We start from the raw sequence: 9,630 nt of genomic DNA on the forward strand, positions 1-9,630 counted from the left end.
CTTGCTCGCACACATGTGCTAATCATTTGTGCTCTTCGTTGTTCATCTTCGCTCCCGACTTGATGTTCGCTCCGAACAAAGGCACATCCCAGGCTGGAGATTTTTACTGCACAACAAGCTGCATGAGTTTTTTTCTTAGGCTTCATGAGTTATCGCATGGTATTGAATTACTTAACTGAAATGAACATACCAATCTTTTGAAAATAATTTCAATACAACAGCTTTTTTTCTTCCTCCTATGTTGACCGTCACTTAATTTGCCCATTATGCTCATTCATGTTTTCCAATGTAATTGGTTTTTTTCTCATATTTTGCCATTTGTTGGCGGGAATCGTAAAAATAAGTTTAGAATCTGAATCAATTACAAAAACTGTCCCCTTTTTTAGGACAATGCTGCAAAAAAATCAATTGATATCCATATGGTATATATATTTCCAAATTTTAATTAGTACACCCAAATATTAAAGACTATATATTCTTAAACCTCTATTCTAGAACTCCACTTCCTTTAGTTTCTTTCAAACTACGTTTAGAATAACCGAACAAGTTTAAATTCTAACTTGGGTTCTTATCAATTCAACTTCTATTGTCAATGTACACGAAGCAGTATAACCTTTTAAACATTCACTAGTTATCCTATTAATCCTTAATCATATTGTGGCTTCTAGACTCATGAATCGTGATAGACGAGCTTGACACTAGTTAAAAATATTTCAGAAATTGCTGAAATAGCACCTGCTAATTGCATGATAGCCTGAACCATCAACATTGGCTTTCATCTACAACGTACAGCTGAAATTTGCTATATTTTTTAAAGCTAGCAGCCCATGGTGTGTAAATTATACTCACACAAAATATTTCCAACACTTTACATATCGATAAAGGCGAACACCTATTTTATAAGTGCTATAACAATAAAATCCAATCTCCAGCAGGACCTAAAACACAATGCACAAGGACTAGTTGACTCAAACCTGATTGTTGGATCTGGAAGTATCTGGAAAAGAATGAGTAACAGATCCAAGATTTGAGTTTTGTGATGCAAACAATTCGGGTATGAAAAATACGACTCGTCATCCATTGACGCAATCTCTGCGGCTGGTGACTAACATGTTCCTGATCAAATATTTGATCATTGGAAGGAGGAGAGTCAAAATCAAATTTGAGTTTGTCGATTGAAGGAAGATCAAGTGACTCGTGTGCCCTGTTCCCTTCATGAACTTGATGGGAGTCCGGAGAATATGAACACAATCAGGATCATTCAGAGAATTTTTTGATCAAATGTGGCTTCTCTTTGTAGCTGATTGTTCAGGGCCATCATATGAAATGGGTTCTCAGAGTCACCCACAGAGTCTTCATCATTCTTTTTCTTAGTTAACTCAGAAATTCTAATCTGAGCAAGACTAGCAGCTGAGCGAGCTGCTGCTGCGCCACGCTCTGCAGATTCCCAGCTGTTGTGCGGCAGCCAAACATCCTGCAAATCCACATTGGTTTCACTTTTTTTTCTCGAGACTGTGACAGGTGGATCACTCTGTTTGCGGAAAACGATACGGGAGATAGTGATGGGGAGCAATGAATGGCACAAATGTCTGTCTTCTTGCTTGTACTAACAGAATTTTGGGGTATTTCCTCACTGTTAGCCACTGATCTTCTTTGCGTCACCTCCTCAGTTCCAAGTGCAGCTCTTGTGACAAATTTTGAGTAGCTCCATATTGTCGCAATGATTCATGATCAACTTCAGGGGTGGGGCAGCTGGCAGTGATGGAGTTATTGGGGGCTAACGTATTTATATTTGGCTGTTTGCCATCTTAGGAACTTCAGGAAATTCTAACTCTCCACTCTGTATCAGAATCAGGCTGTTCATGGTGAGCTTGATCAGGGACAGAAGTTAATGTTTCATCGTGTTTCTCTTTGAAGGGGAAGCTTAGACCCACTGACAAACTGTGTTGGCCCATTCTGTCAAAGAGAGAAGAATCATGAGGCAAGAAGAGAAAATCAAGACACAAGGCATTGTAGTGATTCTTACCAATAAATCTTCTTGCTGTTGAAGAGCTCAGTTTCAGTGGCAGCTGATCCCAATCTATTCATGCTCTTAGACAATTTCTTTAGAAGTTTGAGCTTTTTCTCAGATGAAGGGGCACGTATAGATAATAATTCTATTAACTGTCATCAAAATACCCAAGAAATGTCAAAAAAAAAAAAAAAAAAAAAAAAAAAAAAAATTTACTTAAAGTTAGCCCATGCAATCTTCAAAAAGGTAACACCATCAGATAACAATTATATAACCTGGCGATTAACACCACAATTGGCATGAGCTCAGTTGCACCCCGATACAATTCCTTGCCTTATTTGGAAGCGAACAGCATCTGCACCTGCAGCAACTCTGGTAGATCAGCACATCTCGGTGCAAACACCACACTGGAGATCGCTTCTTTCAAGTCAAGAGGGCATTCCCTATGGTAATATAATTAGATTTAATTCCAAAACTGCTGCAATCATGAACCTCAAGTAACTTCAAAGATTCTATAACAAATTAATTTCTGGACTAAATTTTTATGACTGTAAGCAATGAATACGCAAATCAAATAGCAAAAAAGTCCACGGTGATGAAACCATGAATCCACAACAGCATTTCTGAAAGAGTCTCTGTAAGTTATTTATTAGCTGGGCAGAAGCTTGATAAATCAGAACAACGCCAAAACAAAATAAGTTCAAGCTGTGGTATATAAGCTTGCATTAAGCTAGTGACTAAAAATGGAACATCAAAAGCTCCAGCACTCTAGATAAAGGTCCACGTCAATTTTACAATAAACATCCGTAAATCTTAGTCATCAAAACTGACTCGATGTTACATCCTAATAATAACAGTTCACCTCAACATTTAGCTTAAATAATCACTATAGAGTCACCAAATGAAAGGCCATTACCAAAGGTTAGCTAAAGATAGTCTGGGGATTAAACAAAAATATAATTCTAAACTTTGGCATTTTTGCATTAAAGGCCCACCGCACAAAGCACAAATTAAAACCAAACTTTGACATACCAATGCAAAATTCTTATCATTCATAGCAACTTCTTCACTTGGCAGCTATGCGACAAAAAGTTTAATTATGTAGCATATCATCATTAATGACACAAAAGTAATTTTGCTTGAAGTCCACCCACAGGAATTTATAATCTGACATACATATACCAATCCAAGATTTTTATCATTCGAAGCAACTTCACTATTTGGCACGCTGTGTAAGAGTAGTAATTAATGATGTAGGTAATCAATTTAAACATTCAGAAACCACATTAGTATATCTTAAGTTCATAATTTTGCATTCTTTTTTACTTGTTCACATCTTATATCAATTTACACCAACTTGAAATTTTTAATACCACCACAGCCATGATGAATTTTGAAGAGTGTCAGTAAAACTTTACTAAGACTCAACAACTTAAACATGCATTCTCTTATGCCATAATATTTCTTCTAACCTTGATCCATTTCCCCACTTTCGTCAGTCTTTTGAACTATTGAACAAAACTATCTTTTGCTTATCATCCAAGCCTTTACTACATGTTCACATTTCGCCAAACAAAAAGATAAACGGCCCAACTTCAAAAAAGATTTTACAATAGATTTTTTTTTTTTTTTTTTTTTTAATATTGCCTAACTTTAGTTTTGGATCGCTAGAATGACTCAATATTTGCTCACTAATTACAAGTCAGTAGTTTCAAAATGCATACACAACAGGCAGCCAGAGCCCCAAACATTGATAGAAACTGAGAAAAAAGAAAAAACCACCAGACATTTGACAGCAACTATTACCTTTGTGTTTCAAGGATTGGAAGGCGGACAGCAATAAGTTCACAAAACGCTCAGAAATCTCTTGAGCAGCCATCATGTTCCTTCTCTTATTATAGTTCCACCTGAAACAAACTTCTCTTTCACCCCTAATTACCGGGCAATGCCCAGTAAAAAGACTCCTAAAAAGTCCTTTCTAAACAGGAAAATCTTTAAATTCAAAATCCAGTCATATAAATAAACTCAGAGAAAATGGTGATATACCCGGATGCGCAGTGGCTTCTTGACCGTCTCAAGAAGGTTGCTATGTTGCGGCGCATCTGCCTAATCTGAATCTCTCTCTTGTTCCTAAGCAACTTTATCCGTGGATTGTCAATTTCAGAAGAGTTTTACTGTAAATTAAACAAACCAAAAACAACTCAATCCCACGAAGATTAAGCTAAAATTAAAGAACCCCGCAAAATTACAATAAAATTAAAAGATACCCAGTTGAAATAACAGAAATCTTCAAGAATTACATCCCTTTTCAGCAGTACATAAATCTCACATCTTATCGCTTAATGCCTTATCAATATATAAAAAAAAAAAAAAAAAAAATCTCAATTCAACCTCATTTCTAACAAATTATTGCTAAAACTCAATCCCACAAAGATTATGCAAAAACTAAGAAACCCATAAAACTATAAAAAATAAAAAGATACCCAGTTGAAATAACAAAATAATCTTCAAGAATTGCAATCCCTTTTCAGCAGTTGATAAATTTCACATCTCATATCGCTTAATCGCCTTACAATAATTGGAAATAAAAGGAAAAAGGAACTTCAAATCCATTAAACACAAAAAAGGAAAAAAACTGAATTCTAACTCATCTCTATCAAATTAAAAAAAAAAAAATTGAAAAAGAAATTGAAGTGAGAAAAGTACCATTTAGCTCCTTTAAAGCCCTTGTTGAAAAGAATCAAGCATCGACATGATGAGGGCGGAGGCGGAGGAAGATCGGATCAAAAGGCAAGGCTTCGCTGAGGTTTATGAATCTTAATAGTGATTGATGTGACGGAGAATTAGATGACGAAGAGAAACAGAATGAAGGTAAGGAAGAGGAAGAGGAGTTTTGTAATTGTACCTGCTACACTGATGAAACGCGGAGGTACAGTCGTTTGCTTATGGATTAAGGATCGTCTAGAAGGTTTTATATTGGTGGAGTAATTTGTGAGTATTATTATAAGAGAAATAGTTGTCGACGAAGATGAAGATATTAATTTCGTTTGTGGGCCAAACACGGCCTTGCTGTCGTGCTTCTGCTTCTGTATTTTTTAATAATATATATATTATTAATCATGACGAAATAATGGGAAATTGTGGAAAAATAATATATAAATTTAAAGTATTATTTCAAAATTTAAGATAATTATCACTATAAATTACAAGGTAATTGGGTAGTCCCATTTAGAGCTGGCAATAGACGACCCTACCCACGGGTAAACGATACCCGACTCCTAATGGCGATATGGGTATCCCTCCAAAATCCTGTTTCAAAGCCACCCGTACCCAACCTCGCCTGTGAAATTTGTGGGTGGTTTTTTTGTAAAGTGAGAGTTGAAGATTGTTTAGAGTCAAAGAGGGTGTGCACCATTTGTTCCGAAGAGTTTCAGTTTGATTTTGAGATTGTTCGGTACTTCGGTTACCTTGTGGGCATGTATATCATCAAGATTATATTGTCAAATAGCTAGAGATAAGCCGTGTTCTAAAATTTAGTGCAACTAGTTTCATGCACTACATCTATATAAATCAACATTCATTCAACTACGTTTTCGTCTACCCAATTTAATTCATTGTTCAGAGCTTTCTTTCTTCATATGGCCAGCTCTCCTTCCAGCAATAAATTCGATTTCCACACATCTCTCCATACTACTTCCACCTTGCCCAATAAAATTTTCGAAATCAAGATCTACATTCGTCTTGCTCTTGAATTGCATTACCCTTCATATCGAAGGATCCTCCAACACCATGATTCCACCCTAACTTTTCTGTTCACTCATAAAAGGTTACTATATGATCTAGAAGGTCCAAGACATATATCTGAAGAACTTTCTTCAATGGGAGTGTCACCAGAACTAATTGGATGGACGATATCTCGAATTAGGCTAATTGCAACAGAGATCGAGAGAAACCCAAGTCATCGTGGGATTTCTACAATTGTTACAATCCTAAATGTTTCTACGATATTCATAATCCCTGATATACTTGAAGAGTCAATGCAAGATGTTCCAAGGCCAATTCCAGCTACTGAGGAAGCTATTCAGAAGTTGGAAAAGGTGACGTTTCAAGATTGTTTAGAGTCAACGAGGGATTGCATCGTTTGTTGTGAAGAGTTTCATCAAAATGATCATGTTAATCAGATTGTGCGGATGCCGTGTGCTCATGTTTATCACCAACAGTGTATCCAGAAGTGGCTGAAGATAAGTCATCTTTGCCCCTTGTGCCGCTACAAGATGCCGTGTTCAGAGAATTAGTAGAAGTTAAGCTTAAACTAGTCATGGAACATCTTTTTGTAAACAATACTTGACTATTAATGCTTATAATTTCGTTAAAAATAGATGAAAATACAATCTTAATAAATAGTTATTAATAATTTTTCCTGATTATTAATTTTTTGTATATTACGCACAATTTATTACTTTTAAATGAAGCCAATAAATTAAACTAGACATCTAAGGCTACAATACAAAAATAAAATAGGATATTTTGCATCCAAAAGATTATATTTCAAGAGTTTATTACGGTCAACATCTGCACTTGGAAATTCTTATCAATTGGATGTTAACGATAAAATAACTGTCAATCAAATTAATTGAATTTGATCAATCAATTTCTCTCAACTTCTGCCAATTTTGTTCAATAATTTAAATGGCCCATATAATTTTTTTTGTTTAAAAAAATATATATATATTTTATATAGCAAAACCCAGTACTACTAGGAAAAGTTTCCTTAATTTATATATCTTTATATATTTAGATAACTTTGGATTTACAATGTTTCATCTGCTTGTAAAATAGTAAAATACCATAACATCGTATTTTACTTGAAGAAGGTAACCTTTCGTATAAGGAAACCTATATATATAAATCTTTTGGAAACGTGTTAATTAGGAGATTACTAGAAGATTTATGTGTAATTCTAAGACTAACCAAACTGACGTTCAAAGCCTTGCATTATTAGGAAAACTTAGCTTTACATATAATTTTATCTTTATACATATATATTTAGATCATCATCTTCACCAGTGAGTAATTATTTCTTCTTACCTTGATATGGCATCTAATTCCATCTACAACTATTATTACCAAGATTTCAGTAGCGTTTCCTCTGTGCCCTCCCATCTTTTCGTCATCAGGCTATGTTTTAAACATTTTCTTCAATTATCTTACCCAGAAGCCGTCACCATACCTTGGCATGAGATGTACCAAACCGTTACTTTCCTCCGAGAAGAGTTCTTGTCCTTTCAAACAGGTCCAACATTCATAGCTTCGATACTTTCTTCCACCGGATCATCATCTCACATCATAGACTGTATGGTACGAGACATCTATAGCTTTTCTTGGGAGATGCAAACAAGCCACAACAATGATACTGAACCGAGGGGTTTACTAATGGTTATCAATCTTTTCGCTATGACACCGTATGATGATCGTGAGACTACTGATCGTATCTTAAGCGTGTCATCCATTGTTCCAAGATTTAGGGCTGCGGATAAGGATGCTATTCGGAAGTTGGAAAAGGTGAAGGTTCAAGATTTGATGTCTACGACGCAGTGCACTGTTTGTTTGGAGGAGTTAAAGGATGTTAATCTTGAGGTTGTCCGGATGTCCTGTAGTCATCTTTATCATGAAGAGTGTATTGTCAAGTGGCTGGAGACAAATTGCACTTGTCCTTTGTGTAGGTACGAATTGCCACGCTCAGAGGGTTAGTACACTATGCGTCCTGGCGTTCATGCCGAAAGAAAATTTGATCAAATAAGCATTATGGTCAAGAAGAAGTACACGCGGAAGTTTGATTTTGTTTATGAGGATTTTGATTGGTTGAGTTACAAGAAATATTTGATGAAGTTAATTTATTTGATACTTCTTTATTGGTTTCCGAGATTGGTCCAGTTATACCAATGGGTTCAAAATAGTGTAGATCTACTTTAGCATCTGTTTTCAGTTTTATTTCTCTGTGGAATATTTGTCTTTTATTCTTTTTACTGTTTTAAATCTGCATAATATTCATCTTCAATGATTAAAAGAGCAAATTACTATTTGTTTGCTTAGTGAATTAATAGGTTTCGTCCGTGAATACGTTTAAACTCTTGACACAAGGATCTCATTTCTTTTAATATTAATTTCATTGGCCATAAAAAATGCAGTGGAGCAACAAGCTTCTACCCAGTCAGTTGTAAGCCAGCTGAGGTCGTAGTTAAACCTGATCCTGTCATTTTTTGAGTCACAAATGTCAATAACATGATTCTGGATACTGTAAATTTGACAGAAATTCTCTATGAAATAGACGAAATAATTGAACTGTATACCTGGTGCAGCATATCCATATGTGCAGCTCACTCAAATTGGATGAGTCTGGCTTTAGAAATTTGGTGGTTCCAAAGTCTGAAACATGGGCTTCATATTCTAAATCCAGAAAAACATTCTTGCTTGATATGTCTTCAATGGACAATCGATGGAAAGCAATCATGGTACATATAAGATAAGGAATGAGCCACACCTTTTAGAACATTTACTCTCTTACTGCAGTCTAGTTCTATTGCTGCGTTGTCACTCAATATTTTTTCCAAGCTGCCCTTTTCAAGATACTCATAAACTAAAACTGAGTGTCGGACATGCGAACAAAAACTATAAAATTTCACAATATTTTGATGTCGTAATTCTGTTAAGGTATTTATTTCACTTAAAAACTCCTTTTGATATGTCATCTGACTAGTAATAGACAGCTACAATCTCTCCACACAATCCTTTGTTCCCATCCCTTGCAAGGCTTCTTCAGGAGCATCTCGAAATGCTTTGTTGTTGGAAATCGGACCTTGCAATTCATTGTAGGAGATCACCAAAACAGCTTGGAATTAAACTAGAGAGGTTTTTATGGGAAACATTCAGAGACAATAAGCTTTGCAACTTGCAAATTTGAGATGGTATCTCACCTCTAACCAAATTATAATTAAATTCTAACTCTGATAATTGAAATAGTTTCCCCAATTGAACAGGAATTTCATCCATGAACCGATTATTGCTCAAATTCAAGTGGTCTACTCTCAACAAGTTCCCGAGCTTTTCTGCAATGGACTTGTCCAAATTATTACTAGACAAGTACTGAAGTTCTACAAGTGAACCAAGTTCACCTGGTATACCTCCTGAAAGTTTATTTTCATTCAAAATCAATCCGGTTTGATTAGTCAGGTTTCCCAATTCTACTGGGATTTCTCCAACTAATTGATTTGATGATAGATCAGGCTCTCGTAGCTGAGTTAAGTTTCCGATCTCAGGAGGTATCCTTTCACTAATTTCATTCCCAGCAATTTTCAAAGTGCTTAACTGTGGGCAGTTTCCCCAGTTTGACGAGATCTCACCAGAAAATTTGTTGTTGCTGGATCAATGAACTCTAGCTTCGGAAAGATGCCAAAGTCTTCAGATAGATTTCCTGTAAGTTGGTTTTCTCCGAAGCGAATCCTTACTAAGCTTGAGCAATTTCTAATAGAGTAAACGACATTTTCCCACCCAAGGTTTGGCGCAAGTTCCCACCCCTGGTTTCATAAATTGTACATTTTCACCTTTGAATTGACGAAAAA

General features: G+C 35.6%; 2 protein-coding genes and 1 pseudogene across 2 annotated transcripts; 2 read left to right on the top strand and 1 right to left on the bottom strand.

Moving 5' to 3' along the window:
* Positions 1 to 1,261: 1,261 nt before the first annotated feature.
* Positions 1,262 to 4,788, bottom strand: LOC116112463 (annotated as a pseudogene).
* Positions 4,789 to 5,292: 504 nt separating this feature from the next.
* LOC116112464 (E3 ubiquitin-protein ligase RING1-like) lies at positions 5,293 to 6,306 on the top strand. Its single transcript, XM_031398598.1, has 2 exons — positions 5,293 to 5,465; positions 5,838 to 6,306. Exons 1-2 carry the CDS (start codon positions 5,293 to 5,295, stop codon positions 6,304 to 6,306), a joined length of 642 nt encoding a protein of 213 aa, XP_031254458.1.
* Positions 6,307 to 7,252: 946 nt separating this feature from the next.
* LOC116112465 (uncharacterized RING finger protein C2A9.04c-like) lies at positions 7,253 to 7,762 on the top strand. Its single transcript, XM_031398599.1, has one exon. It carries the CDS (start codon positions 7,253 to 7,255, stop codon positions 7,760 to 7,762), a length of 510 nt encoding a protein of 169 aa, XP_031254459.1.
* The last annotated feature ends 1,868 nt before the right edge of the window (positions 7,763 to 9,630 follow it).

This window comes from Pistacia vera, unplaced genomic scaffold, assembly GCF_008641045.1.
Source record: "Pistacia vera cultivar Batoury unplaced genomic scaffold, PisVer_v2 Contig661, whole genome shotgun sequence".
In the NCBI taxonomy this organism is placed as follows: domain Eukaryota; kingdom Viridiplantae; phylum Streptophyta; class Magnoliopsida; order Sapindales; family Anacardiaceae; genus Pistacia; species Pistacia vera.

Bases quoted from the DNA above. Each gene is read 5' to 3' on its own strand.
- LOC116112464 (XM_031398598.1), top strand. From the start codon at position 5,293: ATGGCGATATGGGTATCCCTCCAAAATCCTGTTTCAAAGCCACCCGTA. The intron at 5,466-5,837 runs GTACTTCGGTTA...CACTCATAAAAG, and splicing joins TTTGATTTTGAGATTGTTCG to GTTACTATATGATCTAGAAG.
- LOC116112465 (XM_031398599.1), top strand. From the start codon at position 7,253: ATGTACCAAACCGTTACTTTCCTCCGAGAAGAGTTCTTGTCCTTTCAA.